At 37.9% G+C, this 19,842-nt stretch overlaps 1 protein-coding gene across 1 annotated transcript in view; it reads right to left on the reverse strand.

Annotated features, from left to right (window-relative positions):
- Window positions 1-393: 393 nt before the first annotated feature.
- MMP16 (matrix metallopeptidase 16) overlaps window positions 394-19,842 on the reverse strand; it is a 204,158-nt gene continuing 184,709 nt past the window's right edge. The window contains exons 8-10 of the mRNA XM_068396545.1: window positions 11,546-11,696; window positions 6,496-6,611; window positions 394-728 (exon numbers count right to left, since the gene is read on the reverse strand). Coding sequence (XP_068252646.1) covers window positions 394-728; window positions 6,496-6,611; window positions 11,546-11,696 — 602 coding nt within the window. The remainder of the gene's footprint in view (window positions 729-6,495; window positions 6,612-11,545; window positions 11,697-19,842) is intronic.

A 19,842-nucleotide genomic window follows, 5' to 3' on the forward strand; every position in this document is an offset into this window, starting at 1 on the left:
TAAAAAAATTTACTTTCAGCAAAAAATTTTTCAAAGGGGAACAGGCCTTAAGGGAAAAATCTAGAAACATTGGAGATTTCTTTTTTCCTCTTGAATAGTTAATCCTGATAGTTTATCGGGCATTGAGCGTGCAGAGGAAAGGCCCAGAATCGAATGACAAAGAAAGACAAAGAACTGAAAAAACAGCAGATACCGTGTATTGTGGAAGCTTCCCAGCTGAGCCAATCGCCACTCACGCGCAGGACAGGCAACCCCCTGGGTTTTAAAGATCAGCTTTGTTTCAGACTGAGAGATGCCCGCTCATAGCTAGGAAACTGCATAACAACTGTTGTGTTGAATCTTAAGTTACCACAAACTCCTGGGAAGGAAAGAAAAAAAAACCAAAACCCTACATCACACCCACTCTTGCATAGAGCGTTTGCAGTACAGTATGTGGCGGGGTGTTCCTTTCCTTTTGAACTGGAACACAGTGTAAACCAAGACCAGGAGGCACAAGGCCAGGATGCAGGGAATGACGATGGCTATGGCTTTCACAGTGCTGGCTGTGTTGTCCAGTTTGATGACAATGTCAACGTCATCTTGAGGGCTGTGTCGGTCTTTATCTCGATCTGTTGGTCCATCACAACCCATAAAATCCTTGAGGATGGATCTGGGATAGCCAGGTTCCACCCTGAGCATCTGGTTATTGAATTTCCAGTACTCTTTTCCTTTGTAGAAATATGTGAAGCCTGAGGAAGAAAATTTCAATTATTCATGGTCAAACTGGATCAAATCATGTCATCAACACACCATGACTGAAACTACTGGTATCAAATTATTTTGTAATAAAAAAATTGAAAAGCTGTAAGGAATAGACTTCAGTTATAGGTCTTTCAAATCTTCTTTACAAATTTCATTTCTTTACTGTCTCTACAAAATCTAATATTGGGGTGTTTTTTTGATTGAATAAACTGGGATTTTATTATCTTCCTTTACTACAATAAAAAAAAAAAAAAAATAATTCCAGAGAACATGATCTTTGACAGACCGGGGTCCAGCTGATTTCTTCATTCACTGAAAACCCAACCAGAGTTGGAATCCTCACGGCCAGGACTTTGAAGCATCACAACCTCTTCAAGATGAGAAGCCTACTGAAACAAATTGCAATGCTGTGCTAGCCAGAAATGAGAACTGACCCTCTTTAATGTCACATAACCTACTGCTGTACTTCAGAAGAAGGAAACTGGATGAAATAGCAGCAGCTTTGCCAAAAGAAAACAGGTGTAACCAGCTTTAAGTTTTCTGCAAAGACCTGGTATTTGATCATTCAGGTGCAATCCAATGTTATTACTAAACATGCCTAAATGGAAAAAAAAACCTTGACTCCCTGCCAAAAATCTACATTACTTTGTTATCCCAGCTGAAAAACGGCATTGATCTGGCAAGAAACAAACCTTCAGGACGGGTGAACTTCCTCCTACTGTTTATGAACTGAATGCAAACAGCTGGATTTTTCCTTATATTTACTTTATAGACCTCTGCTTATTTCCTGCAGTACTAAAGGCCACTAAGAACACTAAGACAGATTGGGCACTATTTGTCATTTTAACAAGGCTTCCTGAAAAGATCGGTAACTGGCTATCTAGAGATAATATTAGTAATCACCTATTCAAACAGCAGTTAGTTTCTTTTGATTATAAAAAAAAATGACTTGATAGTATATTTTCCATCTTAAACTATGTAAAAAAATCTTCATCATCTACTGCCACTTTTCAGAATATTTAGAATATTTGACCATTATTCTACATTAGCTATTTACATAATTTTAATGGCCTTCCTAGCAACTCAAAAGGTACTATTTTCCTTTCCTTAACCCCTTGCAGTTTTATTATCTGAGAATGTGTTAGTGTATCTATAGAAAGGTATAACACTAGCTAAAAAGAAAATTGAAAAGAAAAGCACTGAGCTATATCAAAACAGTAGTTAGGCGGCTTGTTCACAAAATGCCTTCTATTCTGATTGGAACAAAACAAAAAAGAGGACTGTAATTCTTTAAATACAATGAAGTTTTAAAATTTTAGCATATATGAAGTTCCTTAAAGCAATCTGTAGTTTAAATAAAAGATATTATCAAATGCAATATTTTGGTATTTTGAGACACAGGTTACCCTACCTTTGTATTTCTTATAAGAATTTGTATGTAAGATAGCACTGTACATACTGGCCCTGGAAAAATATTTCAAGTCTGGAAATTTGATATATTAACTCTATCAATATTCTAATACATATATAGAGACCATATACAGATATGACATCTTTAAATCTATATTCTTACATATATATATAGAATACATATACGTATATATCAGGGGCACATATAAGTCAGAATACTTCATTAGTTAGTATTAATTGTTATCACACATTGAAATATCAAATTAAAACTGTTAAAATCAAAGCAGCAAAGGAATGACGAGCCCCTATAGATCCAGTAAAAATTCTTCAATCATAGCATATTTTCCACCAGAAAACCCTGAAGGTAGTTTAAACTTTTCTGTCATTTTGCTGAGGCAGGAACCAGGATAACAGTCAGTAACAGCTGAAGAACGGAAGTTACCAGCAGAAAAGGGCAGTTATAACAGACTGAGTAGTTTTACTGCTTCTCATGGCAGAACAAGTGACTTCACACAACTGTTGAAAGTTATTTCATCTAATCTGCTTGACTTGTTGAGCCTGCTTTGGGAGCTGCTTACAATTTTCCAGGTGCTAGTTCACAGAATCACAGAATGTTAGGGATTGGAAGGGACCTCGAAAGATCATCTAGTCCAATCCCCCTGCCGGAGCAGGATTGCCTAGACCATATCACACAGGAACGCGTCCAGGCGGGTTTTGAATGTCTCCAGAGAAGGAGACTCCACAACCTCTCTGGGCAGCCTGTTCCAGTGTTCGGTCACCCTCACCGTAAAGAAGTTTTTCCTCAGATTTATGTGGAACCTCCTGTGTTCCAGCTTGCACCCATTGCCCCTTGTCCTGTCAAGGGATGTCACTGAGAAGAGCCTGGCTCCATCCTCATGACACTTGCCCTTTCCATATTTATAAACATTAATGAGGTCACCCCTCAGTCTCCTCTTCTCTAAGCTAAAGAGACCCAGCTCCCTCAGCCTCTCCTCATAAGGGAGATGTTCCACTCCCTTAATCATCTTCGTGGCTCTGCACTGGACTCTCTCTAGCAGTTCCCTGTCCTTCTTGAACTGAGGGGCCCAGAACTGGACACAATATTCCAGATGCGGCCTCACCAGGGCAGAGTAGAAGGGGAGGAGAACCTCTCTCGACCTGCTAACCACACCCCTTCTAATACAGCCCAGGATGCCATTGGCCTTCTTGGCCACAAGGGCACACTGCTGGCTCATGGTCATCCTGTTGTCCACTAGGACCCCCAGGTCCCTTTCCCCTACGCTGGACTCCAACAGGTCTGTCCCCAACTTGTACTGGTACATGGGGTTGTTCTTGCCCAGATGCAGGACTCTACACTTGCCCTTGTCATATTTCATTAAATTTCTCCCTGCCCAACTCTCCAGCCTGTCCAGGTCTCTCTGAATGGCTGCGCAGCCTTCCGTTGTGTCAGCCACTCCTCCCAGTTTTGTGTCATCAGCGAACTTGCTGACAGTGCACTCTAATCCCTCATCCAAGTCATTAATGAATATATTGAATAGTACTGGTCCCAGTACCGACCCTTGAGGGGCTCCGCTAGACACAGACCTCCAACTGGACTCAGTCCCATTGACCACCACTCTCTGGCTTCTTTCCTTCAGCCAGTTCACAATCCACCTCACTACCCGATCATCCAGACCACACTTCCTCAGTTTAGCTGCGAGGATGCTGTGGGAGACCGTGTCAAACGCTTTACTGAAATCAAGATAGACCACATCCACAGCTTTACCACCATCTATCCACTTGGTAACATCCTCATAAAAGGCTGTCAAGTTGGTTAAGCATGACTTCCCCTTGGTGAAGCCATGCTGAGTGCCCCTAATGATCCCCCTATCCTTGATGTGCCTAGAGACAGCACCAAGGACAAGTTGTTCCATCACCTTTCTGGGGATGGAGGTGAGGCTGACCGGTCTATAGTTACCCAGGTCCTCCTTCTTGCCCTTTTTGAAGACTGGAGTGACATTCGCTTTTCTCCAGTCCTCAGGCACCTCTCCCGTTGCCCACGACTTAGCAAAGATGATGGAGAGTGGCCTAGCAATGACTTCCGCCAGCTCCCTCAGCACCCGCAGGTGCATCCCATCAGGGCCCATGGATTTATGGACGTCCAGATTGCTTAATTGGTCCCTGACCCAGCCCTCATCTACCAAGACAGATTCCTCCTCTATCCTGACTTCTTCTGGGGCCGCAGGGGTCCGGGGCTCCTCAGGACAGCCTCCAGCAGTATAGACAGAGGCAAAGAAGGCATTCAGTAACTCCGCCTTCTTTTTATCCTCTGTCTCCAGGGCCCCCACCTCATTCATCAGTGGGCCTACATTGCCTCTAGTGTTGGCTTTACCTGCAATGTATTTGAAGAAGCCCTTTCTGTTGTCCTTGACCTCTCTTGCAAGGTTTAATTCCAAGGAGGCCTTAGCTTTCCTAGTTGCCTCCCTACATCCTCTGACAACAGACTTATATTCCTCCCAAGTGGCCAGCCCCTCCTTCCATGATCTGTACACCCTCTTCTTCCACTTGAGTTTGCCCAGCAGTTGCTGAGAGTAGTGAGTGCAATGCCTGACCCAAACAGCAGGGAAGGGCTTAGCAATCACTAACGTGTCAAACAGAAGCTCAAAGTAGGAGTGGTAGTAGGCACAAGGCCATAAAAGCTCAATGGGCTAATAAAGTAGACTACTTTTTCTTCTCTCTAAAAATTGCCCTGTCATCCACTTTAGCAGAATTTCTAGCTGGGAGGTGAGATTTTCTATGCTGTACTCAAGGCAGAAAGAAAGATTTCTCCTATCTGGAGAACTTTGTGGGATCTCAGACTGCACGGAGCAACAGAAAGGAAATTTCTTCTTCACCTCCTCCTGAGAGTTTCTACCACAGTGTTAGAAATCAAATCACATTATAGGAAGTAGCAGAGAGAGTTTCAAAGGTGTTACCTGTACCTTACCAAGCTTCTAGGACACTGAGTCAGAATGCTGACTAGAGTAGGAAATTGTATTTTCTCATCTTTCCCAAGCTTCTTACTGTAAGTTTACGCAAAATTTTAGTGGACAGTGAAGGAAACCCCTTTATGATCAGACTTATTGCATTTGTTCACTTGCATGGTTTACACAATAGAAAAAGAAAGGAAAAAAAGAAGTATTCTTTAAAATGAAATGGTTTAACTGGAAGACATGCTTTCAGATGTTCTCTTACAAAGCTATATAGTAAAACCTCCTTGTCAACTCTGCTTCTGCCCAAAGAAAGGAAAAGAGTTTCAGCCAAAATGTGATCAACTTCTTTCCAACTAAGCTGTGTTACTTCTTATTTGCATCTGCTTTTGTTTCTTTCTCTCCTCATACAAATAACAGTGGAGATGTGAACTGTTTCTTTAGACATGTCTATTTTCTCGATTTCAGGGAAAATGTATGTCTTAGTGGTCTTCTTGGGAACTTTATGGTGTCATTTTCAGTCCCTCTTTCTAGTCCAGGGCCCTTTTAGGCTTTCTGAGAAGCCCAAAAATGTCCTCTTTTCTCTTCCCCTCCTCCACAATCTCATGTCTTGTTTTATCACCCTCCTCATTCAAAGAGTCAGACAGACTAAATCATAAATGCCATACAACTATTCTCCAGCAATGATAAGTGACAACAAATGCATATTTTCATTTCCATCAAAGGGATCTAAACTGAGGGCTCTGTTGGCAGCCTGCCAGCAGCCCCTGGGTAGCACTGAATTCTTATCAGATGGAGGAGATTTTGGCTGCTCTCATTCATTTGGAGGTGTGTCCAACTGAGATTCTAGGTTCCTGTATGCGATGAAGCATCTTGATACAGGTAATAGCACTTCATGCTAATATCCCTGTGACCTGCATCTCTGCATCATGGGTTTATGATATCTTTGATTTACTAGGGATAATTTGATTCCTAGGGATATTTCTGCTTAGACAAAGATTTTGCTTCCCTTTTCAGAATGAAAATAATACCTTCTAAGATGTTTAAACAGCCAACATCTTGACAATTCAAATAGAGATACACTGTGGTTAGAAAGTTTGTTTTAAGATGTACTATAATCCAGTAGAGAACAAAAATAAAGTGAATTAAGACACAAGGAAAAAAAAGAATGGAAATTAAGGTTTATGATACTAAATTTGAAAGATTTTTCTCCATTGTGTTAAATGGTACATGCAAGCATCCATTTTCACAACAACGAGTTCTATAGCAGGAAATATTCTGTACATAAATCAAAAATTCCTTCGCTACTTAGCCTGAACATTCAATCACCCCTTTACTACTCTATCTTACATAAAGAGTGTTAGTAAATCATTAAAACAGGACTGTGTTTGCATACCATTTTCTTTGTGGACAAAGGCTCCCTGAGGAGATTCTGGGATACCTTTCCAAATTGTGATTGGTTTGGGATAACCAGGGTCCATGGATCTCATTTCTTCACTGTACCTCCAGTACCTGAAATTTTTTTTAAAGGATAAAAAAAATAAAAAAAAGAAAAAAGCATTTATAAGAGAGCAGATGAGTAACTAGATTTTTTTTTTTTGCCTTCTAACATTTGCTACATTCATTGCCACAAATGGGAATACTTGACTTCTTTCTTTGAACATATTACCAAATTATAAAGAAATCTATTTGCTGACTGGACAACTGTTTCATGTAAGCAGAAAGAAGATAAAAGATTTTTGCACTTTGACAACTAAACCAGCATGCACCTCACTTATAATCGTAGCAATTCTGATGCCTAGGACTTCTGCACAGTGACACAAAGAGATGCAACACATGCAAAAAAGATACATCAATGTTTTAGATAACATTTTAGTAATGAGAATAACAGTAGATTCAGATTCAAATACTCCCAGCAATCTTAACTCCTTATATGTATGCATTACAGTAGCTTTTCTTTTCATTATCATTAAATAGATAGAGTGTAATACAAAATTCAACCTGCTTTTGTGCTTTTTTGCCAGCCAGCCCTTCTCCAATTTAAAAAGCTTAAGCAGGCAAATTCTAGGCAGCCTGAACATGTAAGAAGTATTTACACTTTTGATTTTATTTACACTTACAGATAATGTTGATAATTTCTTTGTCCTTATGCAGCTGGCTAAATTGCTATGTATATCTTATTATAAGCTGGTTCTAAGAATTAACATACTGTATCTCTAGTATCTTGATGTATCCTGATATAATATTTGGGTGGGACACTTCATAGTTTGATTGGCTGCCCTAATTTAGAGCATACAAATTTAGAGCATGGTTTCTTGGAGATTTTTTTTTTCAAAATCATTATTATTCATGTGAAAAATTACATAAAAAGGCAGCCACTCACCATTTCAGGACATCAAGAACCTGAGAATGTATCACTTTCTTTGATAATCTGGTCACTGCTAAAACTTGACCCTTTTTCTACTTTGAATTCATTTGACTTCAGCTTTTAGAAATCCTTGTTATGATCTTTCCTGATATATTAGAGTCCTTAAGTGGATGATATTTTGTCCCTGTGAAGGTACTTAGACACTCTAATCAATTCACATCTTAATCTTTTTTAAAAACAAAATGGTCTAAACCCCTCTGTATTTCCCCTTTGGGGCATTTCTCTGGCTTTAAACTTTCAATGAAATTAAAAGGTGGAAGATTTCAAGTGGGTTAAGAGTTTGCAAATTACATTAAAAACCATTTGTATTTATTTTTTCTTTCTTACGCATAAGTTATTTTTATAGCCTGATTTCTTAATCTAGTCACATATACATCAGTAACCACCCAACAAAGCAATGGTCTTTATTTTGAAATGTAACATCTTTCAGAGTTTACATGGAGAAAGCAACAACATGTACGAGTAGTAAACAAAGCTCTGACTTCAATACTATTGCAACCAGTTCTTGCTCATATTTTGACTCTGCGTTTCTTCATCCCTAGTTTGCATTTTCTCTGTTCACATTTGCCTGTTCTCTCTTTCTCTCGGTTTCTTTATTCTCACTCTTTCCTGAGCTTAATATTCTATTTTTAATCTCCATTTTTATCTGTGTGTCTTTTATAAGAACTATCTTTTTCCTCTATCCCTCTTTCCCACAATCCTATTTTCTTCCTGCATACTTCCACTCATTTTCCTTCTTTCTTTTCCAACCTTTTCACCTTTTTGAGTTCATTCTTTTACTACTCTCTGTGTTTTTCCAGTAGGCTGCATGATGGAAACAGACAGTCCTACAGGACTTTCAAAAATATATGTTGTCTTTAAAAAACAAGTCTTTGAGGACACACCCAGTGCACACTCAAAAGTCCCAAAACTGTTGTTTTTTCAGCATTGATGAGAAATTCTGTAAGGGAAGGACTGATCATGACACTATCTCAGCAATCTGTGCTGGAATAATGAGCATGTCTACAGGGTCAAGAAAAGCCTAGTCCTGTTTCTCCTTGGCATGCCAAGTGTTCCAAGCAGACTCTCCAATGATGATTTGAGTGATTTGAGCTTTACAAACTATGTAATTTGTATTATTGTATCTCAAAAGCTGATAAAGTAACAGAGGGAAAAGAAATGAAAGTGCACTTTGTGGCTTTAGAAAAAGGGAATTTGGAAAATATTTGCTAAAATGTGTTATTTCCTATATCTAATCCTGTTTACTTAATTATATTCTGAACTGTTGGATGACGAAGCTTTATGAAGAAAAAAATATTCATTTAAACTCTAAAGTACAAAAACCAGTCACACCAGACAGGGGCATAAACAAGGCCATGTGTCAAGAAGTGCAGCAAACCTGCTATCATCTTGTCCTACACTACTCAGTTCTGGTAGGAGAGGAATGAGACAGGGCAAAATGTTTTCTGTAGTCATCTTTTGTCCCCTCTTTAGCTTTCACACAATTATTTGGAAGTGTTTAAATGGATCATTTCAAATATTAATAAAAATGATCCATACATGAGCTGGTTTAGATATATGAGTATTACAATACCATTTACTATTTGGATTTTATATCTCCTTACTGTTTTTTTTTTTTAATTTTGTAGCCAATATTTGATGCTTTGTATTCTATTGCTCTAACTTTTTTATGTATACCACTGTTCTGGGACATTTAACTCTGTCTAGCTTCTGCCCTGGAGCTTCTTAACTACAGATTACCATCAAAACAAAGTAAGTATACATATTCTTGAGTTACATAAGGAGGAACATACTTTGTTATTTTGACACTGGTGTAACTTTTTGGTTCCCTTTCTTTCCTACCTCCTGCCACTGAGAAGCTACATTTACATTATACCCCCTTCAGGAAAAGATCTACCCCTATAGCAGACGTATACATACTACTAAAACCAGCAGGAGAATTCAACTCTAACTTTACATTAAGAATCACACAGAATCACAGAATCACAGAATGTTAGGGATTGGAAGGGACCTCGAAAGATCATCTAGTCCAATCCCCCTGCCGGAGCAGGATTACCTAGACCATATCGCACAGGAACGCGTCCAGGCGGGTTTTGAATGTCTCCAGAGAAGGAGACTCCACAACCTCTCTGGGCAGCCTGTTCCAGTGTTCGGTCACCCTCACCGTAAAGAAGTTTTTCCTCAGATTTATGTGGAACCTCCTGTGTTCCAGCTTGCACCCATTGCCCCTTGTCCTGTCAAGGGATGTCACTGAGAAGAGCCTGGCTCCATCCTCATGACACTTGCCCTTTATATATTTATAAACATTAATGAGGTCACCCCTCAGTCTCCTCTTCTCCAAGCTAAAGAGACCCAGCTCCCTCAGCCTCTCCTCATAAGGGAGATGTTCCACTCCCTTAATCATCTTTGTGGCTCTGCGCTGGACTCTCTCTAGCAGTTCCCTGTCCTTCTTGAACTGAGGGGCCCAGAAAAAATTGTGATATAAACAATACACATTGAGAAGCTTAGTGGTATATGGTTTTATTCCCACTGGTGGTCAATATCCTGTAATAGCTCAATTATCTCTGCAAGGCTCACATTGTTGATCTTCTTCTAACATACGGTATTGCATTTATATCCTGCTGAGTTTCATTGTGCTTGTTAGGTCTAAGTAGCAACTTCTCCATCAACAGATATTTTCTCTGATAGTTCTTTTTTTCTTCTGTTATTACCACTAGTGTTTTAGGAAAGTCCTTAGTATAAGTAACTGTCTGTGCATGGAAATATAAAAGAACACTGCTCAATAAAGCCTAAAGGAAGTACAGGTCACATAAGATTCCTACTGTACATACTTTCCCAGGAGTGTGAAGGTAGAAAATTATTATCTGAAAATGAACTTACATTTTTAAAAAAATCTACTCAACCATGGGAAGCAAATTATTTAGGTGGCTTTCTTCTTTGCTGTGGAAATTGATTGCTTGAAATGATACCTAGTTTTCAAACACTACAACAATTTTATTTAGTTATCGACTACTTTCCTCATCATAAGTGCTAAAAAGGGATAAGCTGTAGTGTGCTAAACATATTCTGTGATGCGCATGAAATTAATTTCTTAAGTGATCCATGGATACTATTAGTGTCTTAGAATCCTAAGTATCACACAGTAACAAAAGCAGTCATCGTATTTTTAATAATACTAATACAAACATTACAATTATTAATAAAGAATGATTTGTCTCTGAGCACTCCGAATTTGCAGTGATACATCAATCAACAACCATAGTAACATCCTGAAAACCTGTAAAATCATCATTCAGATAACTTGCAGGGTTTCAAAAACTAATGAGTTCTCTTGACATCTCTATAAAGCAGACAAATATTCTTTCCCTTGTTTTTACAGACAGGGAAATGAAGACACAGAGACACTAAGAGACTAGGGCAAGTGTCTTTCAGGACTGGAAAATAACTCATATTTTACAATTTTTTTCTGTTCTTTATTAATCATAAGAGTCCCTTCTGAAGGGAACTGTAAGATTTATTTAAAAATAATTCCTAGGGAACTGCTCAAATTGTTCTCTAGCTTCCTGGTTTAGCTGTCATTCCTCTTTCTTACCTCATTTTTAAATAGTAGCAGAGAAGCCATTTTCACTGACTTTAAAAAACTTTGGATCATGCCTTGCCTGTATTTGTGCCAGGTTTAGAAATGTGTATAAAAAGGAGCAGGTAAGACTGTACATAACTATATTACTTTGAATATTTAAGTTTAAATTTGCCACAACTGTGACTTGCCTGTTGACTTCTAAATCATAACTTTTCCTCTGCATATACATATACTTATTTCAGTATATTCACACAAATATAACTTAGGTTATATGAAATGTGAAAACAGTATGGCCCTCTATGCAGGAGGAGTTAATTTCATCCACAGAACATGAGCTGTTTAAGTGGCTTGACTTCTTCTTTTGAGAAGTAGAGGAAAAGATTAACACACTTAGCTGATATCCACCAAATTTCTTCCTTGCAGAATTCCTATACCAACCTATCTCCTTTGAAGAAGTATGTTTTCCCAACGTCTTCCCACCAAATTGCTGAATCAATACCATGGGAAGGAATTCCACTTCCAAGTGTTATCAAATCATGAGGATAACCTGGCTGGAGAGTAGTGTCCTTGAAAACCCAGAACTTGTTACCTGTACAAAAGCATATATACACCATACATATATGTGTGTTAGTCTTCAATACTGTCAGCATTAAAATTAATACACTCTTAAGAAATAAGAAAGACTCCCAAGATGCTATAGTGGTTCTGCCAAATACAATGAAATGAAAAATATTCTATCGCTGCAGATAATGCAAAATTAAATATGCCTTACAGATACTTTGCATTTATAAAGCACTTTTCATTCAATAAGCCCACAGAATATTTTGATACCAACTATATAGGAATCAAGCCCAGAATGAAAATGAAGTCATCTCAAGAGGCTCTGTGGTTGATAATGTAATACATTTACAGCAATACTACACAACAGATCTATGTTTCATGAGGAAAGAAGAGTGAATTTTAAGCTAAAATGAGGTAAGAAAACATATAAATAAACAAAAAATAGAAATTCCTATCTTCACAGACACCATATACTTCTATTATTCTGTACTCTCTTTCTCCTCAAGAAGTTAAATTACTTATGAAGGATGTACAGATTATTTCTGAAAAGACCATAGAATTTAAAATATTTTTTTAACCATATTTTCTTTAGTGTGGCCTAAAGACAGCAAATTGAGGTTCTGAAGTCCCACATGTGAAAACCTTGTGTTTCTGAAATTAATGGGGGGTTGCCTTTAGTAACAGTGGCAGTAAGATTTAACCTTTGGTTGTGGGAGACAAATCATTCAAAACCACACAATTGACCTATTACAGGCTGATAATACAAGGTAGTTGTGTGATTCTAGCTGGTGTTAGCACAGTGTCTACACAAACCTCAGGTTACCTAAACTGTCTTAAATACGAATAACAGCCTAGTGCCTCCTGGACAGCAATGCTCAGTGGTTGAACCCCTACTGTTGCAGTTACTATCTAAATATGTTGTCTATATAGGGGTATGCATGTCTACGGAAGTAGCAGTTGCATCAGTGTTTTCTAGTATAGCCCCCTTGTCCCTGTTTTTGGAGAGGATGCTTCCTGTGCTCTCTCTTGTAACTGGATAGCTTACCTCACCAGCCCACAACTCCAGTTTCCCACCTTCAATTTACTCTAGCTTCCTAGCCAAGCTGTTCTTCCTCACTGAACACTTAGATGATTATCTCACCTGGTTCATCATCTCATATTAAGCCTCTAGTCTAACACTTCCCCTAATAATTATGTTGTCCTCCAGACTCTTTACTAGGGTCTTCTCAACATACTGTGCCTCCTGTCCTATTCTTGCAACTATCTTCTCCTTTTTACTTTTTTGCTTGCTTCTAATTCTTCAAAATACACTCCTACCTGTGTCTTTTCAGTAGTGACTTCTCTTTCAAACACAGACAGCTTTGGCTGTAAAAAGGGAATAAAGATCCTCATATGCCCCCTAGAAATAGGGAAAAAGGAGCATAATTTGCATTTTAGTACTTATCTGAAGAGCTTGCTTTGAGGCCTGTCTTCTCTTTGCATTACATCATCTAGGCCACAGGGACACTCTTTCTAAGCTAGACTATAGGCTCCATTGTGTAGGAACCATGTGTTTATTTGCTCTTCAAAGCACTACCTTCATCTGTGTTTCCAAAAAGCATTGCTATTTTTAGTAATAATAACACTGAAGGAAAAGATACTTTTTGATGTCATGTGGACCCTTCTGAGTCACATCACAGAAAGGTCTAGAGAAAATCCATGGATTGGATTGGTCTACTGGATACTTTACTTTGGTCTATCCATTGCTATTTATGATGATGATGATATTTAAAATATAAGGGGAAAAGCTGGAAAATATATTTTGCAACATACATTTGAAAAGAGATCCTAAGAGATAAAATCATGGCTGTTTATATTAGTCATTGTACTTACCTGTAAGGCTAGGCAGGCTGTTACACAGACAGGAGGTTAAGGCACTGCGCTGTATAAATATTTTATAAGGAAATGTAATGTTACCCCAAAGATCTAGGATCAGTTCTAAGCCAGAGTCACCAAGATGGAAAATCCAGAGAGACGTTTTACAGTTGGTTTTATATTTTAGCTATCCCTCAGTGGTATTAAATGTTTGTTTAAATGGAAGGGGTTTTAATCTCCCTGATTGTACTGTAGTGATGCGAAGCATGCTTTCATTTTGTCATGGTTTTAATTAGGAGAGGGGATACAGTTTCAGTCCTTCCTATGCTGGGTTTCCAGAGTAAATTTTTCATCAGCTTCTTTACAGCTGCTTGTCACACACTTCCAAGCACAGACACTACAGTTTGCTCAACAGATCCATCTTCTCCCCCCCCTGTCAGCTGAAGGAAGAAAGGGTTCAAAGAATCAGTATGTACAGAGCCATTTGAAGTACTAAAAATAAAAGAGACACAGAGATCTATGAAGAGCAGTCATGGAAAGTTGAGGTCTGTGTTGACCTGGGATTAAGGTCTGTGCTAACCTGACATTTACCTTTACTGAGATTCCTTACAAAATTTACTTACAGGGTTTGATCATGACAGGGGTAAGCATCTTCAGTCATTCACTGTCCTTCCTCCCATGTGGTTTATCCTTTTGCCAGTTCACATGACCAGACACAGAAGGCTTCAAATGGTAAAGGGAGTTTCAAATGCAACGATAAAAGAAGTCATGTGTTTTGGACCTTACTAGTTGGTACTTGTGGTGTGAACAACAGATGGCATCCAGTGAATGATACTGAGCCAGCTCATTTCTGTTTCAGAAGATCATTCAAAATGACAGCTGTTGCACAGCATTGAGAGGCATATGCTGTGATGTATGTAATGCCATTATCTTTCTTTGTGACTCACAAGGAATAAAAGTAACAGCAATTGTTAGGAATAGATCATTATCAGCCATACCCTACAAGTCAAATTTGCCTATTAACAAGATCCGGTCATACCAAAATAAACAGGGGTTAAGCACACACCATTATAAGTGACAGCACTGCTGAGCCAGGTATTTGTTGCATATTGAGACATACTGAAGTAGAAGGAAAGTGTAGATGTGGGAACAGAAGACTTAAGCAATTAAATTCTTCACATAATTTCTTACTAAGAAGAAAATTCTTTCTGGGTAAATAGAGGAAAGGTAAATATAACTGTATTTTATGGAGACAGTAGGGCATTGATAGCTTTAACATATGTGGGCAAGACTATTGATTCTGACTAGAGGGAATTATAGTTAACATTTGCTTTGGAAGACATGTTTAGTCTGCTACAACTGTGTTGACTGTTAATGGGAAGAACTATACATAAGAAATCCAAATGTTCCATCTGGCTGCCAGTTCTCACTTTGTTTTTGTTTGTTTGTTTGTTTGTTTCAGGGGGTTTTAGGTGGTTTGTTTGCTTTGTTGGTTTGGGTTTTTGTTCTGTTCAGCTTCTGTCCTTCATGTGGAGGAAAGTGGATGGCTGTTGACCAGAGGATTTCTGAGAAGTCAGAAAAAATGAGAAACTTTCAAACTCAGAACCAAATATAAGGAAGAGTTAAAGCTGAAAATCAGTGCAAAAGATGCCTGTGATGAGAATTAGCTCTTTTTATTTCTAACTTATATTTATGTATCTTAAAATGTATTAGAAATGAATGCTTAAGTCAGTATGCTTTCATTTAGCTCATATTCCACTTCCACAGTGGAATATGTAATAGTAAATAGTCAATACACTTCATTAATTGTGATTATAATGGAAATAAAGGATATGTGACAAAACTAGAATAGTTATAGTTTGATCCTTCTTATAGATAATTAATGCTTATTCAGAGTCCTAATCTATGCCCTTGGCAGAAATCACCACTGTATTTATTTTACAAAGTTGTTTTTTTAAGGTCTGGTTGGTGGGTTTGTAATTCTCACAGAGAATAAAGCACCACATGTTTCATGAAGTCTGGCCAACCTTCAGAATGTTTCATCTCTCTGCTTTTATTCCCTAATGTAAGATCTAATATAATAACAAGCAGAATGGTAAGGTCACAAGCTGAGAATGAAGCAAGCGATATAAAAGTCAAAATGTCTTACTTTTTGCAGTAATGCTTTGTTAAATATCATCACTGTAGGGAAACAATTGAGAAGGATGAACTGTGACTGCAATGATTTGAAGTCTCTCAACATCTATCTTTGACATTCTAAAAAAATTACTGGAAATAAAGGGTAGCTGTATTGCTATGCTTCACTTAAAATATTGAATATTTCACTCCAGATAGTCTTCAGACTATTTAACTACCTACTGACTACTGCAAACAATTATGGAGTTTTTAGTAACAGTAGTTCTTCCTTTGTAGAGTTGATACCAGACAGTTTAGTAAAAGTAAGCCTCAAAGTAAGCCCTAAAAGGCCTACTCTGTGTAACCTTTAGACAGAATCAACTTTTCTTTCAGCAATTTTCCTTTCAGCTAAAATAACAGTACGCTCTGAAGCTAACAGCATGTTTTGAAGACAGGGTCTGCTTCTGGGACTGATAACAGAGTTATAGTCATCACTGATTCTTGCTTGCGCTTAGTCTTAGAGAATCCAAGATCTCTGTTAAATTCCTCATTAATTACAAAGAAGGGCCAAAGATAAGCAAGACTGTGAACAACATCTTTGTAGTGTCTTAAATGACTTGATTCATAGCTCTGGCACCAGGAATAGAAATAAATCCAGTAAGAACCAGAACAGGATCTTCTCCTTGGAGCCACCTGCATGTGTCAACAAAAAGGCCTCTACCACGCTTGTGCAGAAGCGGGGTCATACAGCGGACAGCATAACTATGGGGGGGTTACGACCACTAGAGACCACCAGAGCCCACCCAAGACCCCTTCCCCAATTTAGCAAACATGCGCAAAGACGATTACATAATATATTAGTATACGCATAAGGTTTCTTGGAATAGGCGAGCTTTTCTTGGAATTGTATGAATATTAATTTTTCTATAATGTATATAATGAGTGTGCTTTTGTCCCACCGTGTGCATGCTAGGAGGAGAGATCCCCCAGGCACCCAGCGCTGCAATAAACCAATGTCGGCTTTCTAAACTATCATTTAGTTTAGAGAGTTTTCTTGTTTACTGTTTTCGGGTAACAGAACCAGAATGCTGAATAGTTGTGTTCCTGGGTCGTCAGCAAGCAAGTTTTTTTTCATGTTATATGCAATTATGATACGTGTGTAGTGCAAGACCTGTGTGGGATATAGCATATAATCACTGTAAGTGTTACAGTGATGAGACAAATTCTCAAAACTTTTAGGAGTTATATTCTATTGAAACCAGTTAAAATTTTAATATCTAATTGTAAAGGTTTTTTTTTTTTTCTCCAGACACGCTTGCTTTTAATTTTGGTCTTTCAAGCCAGGATCAAGTGTCTTCCTCCTAGTACCCCCAAATTACTATTCATGCTTCCTTTTTTCTCATTCTCTATTTCCCACATTAAGTTTCTGTCATTTCTCTGCTCCATGATCTGACACTATAGTAAATCTCTTTTTTCAAAATAAAACTGTCAAGCAGTGGGATAAGCACAGTTGAAAGTTATGATTGTGGCACTGGTAGTATGAGTTTTACAGCAGCCTTTCTATTGCTACATTTGGTTTACCATAACATTCAACAGTGCAGATGGCTTGACAATAACATTTTTAGCACCGTATAAATTCCCACAGGTATAAATTTTACTATTCATATTTCCCCATTAAAAAAAAAAAAAGAAAAAAGTATCATTCTGGTGCCATCTTCTTATTATCATTCAGCATGGACACCAGCAGTGAATAACAAGAATGTAAACATCTGCTTTTTATAAGCAGCCATCCACCAGATTGCTATGTACTTTATGAGCATTATGAGGCACAAGGAGGCAGGCCAACTATCTTAAGCTACACAAAATGAGCAAGCATCACTTTGCACTACAAGCATGCTACTGAATTTTTGCAATTGTTTTTCCTTCTATAAATAAATATTAATGCAAAAAACCAAGCCAAAACAAAACAAAAAAAAAAGGAAATAAAAGTTAAAATGATAAATTTTTTTTAAAAGATCAAAACCAATAAATTTTCAGGATGAAAGAAGACACCTGATCCAATAGTCTTGAACTTGATGCAGCTTGATTTTCTATCGACATCTAACACATCATGTACGATCTCACAAGCTCCTCAAGTATTCTCAGGAGAGTAATGTCAAAAAGGTATAAATATATGAATAGATTTTATTAGCACAAGTTAAGAATAACTACATTTCTCATAGTAAAAAAAATAAGCTATAAAGACATTTCAAAGGTTCATAAATAAATGTTGCATTTGTATACACAAAGGGAGGAAAAATCTAATACTAATAAAAAAAAGTAATAAAGATTTAAACCGGTTTTATAATTCAAATCAACTGTTTCAAATTTGATGTTTGCTGTCGCGAAAGACAAGGATTGAAACAAGTCAAATAGAGCATAGATTATTGAAAATAAATTAGATTTGTGGATTTCTACAGAGATAGAATATTTCAATCCATGATGGCTCACAAGGTCTACCCTGCATGCATCTTAAAAATGTCACTGATATAACAGGATATTGATTATAAGGATATATAAGCATATAAGGGAAGCAAGGTTGCAATTACTCACTAGCAATCACAGATGAGTAAATTGGCTTACTCCTTTCTTCAGCTTCTTCAGAGAGTGGACATATTGCTCCACAAGTACAAAAGCAGGAGTGAAAAAACAGTCACAAGAGACCCTGTTTCACACTAGTAAAAAAGCCTCCAAAGTGAGCGAAAGAGCGCAATGGAGATGGAGGGTGTGCCTGGAGCCTGCCTTTGAGCACCTACAGAAGAAGCAGTGGCTGTTCCAAAGGGAGGGTATTTACACACTGACCTGTTTCTCCAGCACACACCAGAGATTCGACTTTATATCTTACAGGACACTGGATGTTACTGATGATACCCTGAGAAGAAGTTTTGGAGATTTTATTTAAAAATCTTTAAGTAAATGCTGTCTTCACTCAAACACCATGCTCTTCTGCCATGAAGAACTCACCAGCCTTAAAATAAAGTGATCTGGAAATTTTGTTCTGAGAGGAGTGAATAGTGACATTATTCCAGTCCAAGCTCTGTGATGGCACTCACTCCATCTTTTCTATTTTTTCTCTGAATAATGGACATAAATGTTGGCTTAGATATGTACTTTGTGAACACATCTATCTATATGTCAGATTTCAGATTTAAAGCTCTTTCTAGAACTTACTTGGTTTGACCAGTTTTAGATTGGTAAAGCACAATATCTGGATAACATGTTCTACTTGCTTCTCATCTTAGCAATAATCAACTTGTCTATTTCTCGCACCTTTGGGAGGAAGATGTATACTTTTTTCTCAGGAAGAAGTTTTGTGAGAGAATGGAAGAAATGAGACAATGATTGTTACCTACAGTCTATTTATATAGGCTTCTGCAATCATGTTCCACAAGTCAGCTGAGATCCTTGGTTAACAGGCATTTTCAGGGACACACATACAGAAGACTCACCTGAACCTACTGATTCTGTGGCAGTGAAAAATGTGCATTACATTGATAGAAACACCATCAGGTAGATATTGGAAATCATGAAGAGGAAGTGGAGAGAAGCAAAAATTCAGAAAAATCACACAAGGAAATATGAGGACTTCTGACCTTGGCAAACAAAGGGACAATACAAATCTCACTGGAAAAATCATGGAAGGGACTTTGAAAAGAAAGCAGATGATGGAAAAATACCTGCAACAGAAAATCCAAGTATTGTATGATATCAGCTAGAAGGCACAAAACTAGCTGGTCTGAAATCAGAGAGCATAAGCTGGGGATGATGAGGAAGGAAAAGAACACAATATTCTGACTTCTAAGACCACAATCTTGTTGCTTCTGCTTGCTTTAATTAATCCTGATTATTTAATTTCCCAGGTAGAAAATAGTAAAGTTCCTCTTCTCCCTCTGTTTTTTTTTTTTGTTATCTCTAACCTACAGACTACTGCATCAACCCATTCCTCTAAGACTTAACAGGAATCAGTCAGCATCAGGTGAAGAGTTAAATAATGATAAAATATATTTTGAGGTCACTGGGAAGGAAAAGAAAGCAGGTATAAGACTAAGCTTGATCATTTCTATCTGAAGCTCAGGTAATGGATCCCAGCATTATCAAGGTAGAGGTATGGAATGCACAGGGTGGTTCCTTTGCTCTATGTAGCAGTGATGAGCAAAGGAATATCT

The sequence above is a fragment of the Nyctibius grandis genome, chromosome 3 (assembly GCF_013368605.1).
Source record: "Nyctibius grandis isolate bNycGra1 chromosome 3, bNycGra1.pri, whole genome shotgun sequence".
NCBI lineage: Eukaryota > Metazoa > Chordata > Aves > Nyctibiiformes > Nyctibiidae > Nyctibius > Nyctibius grandis.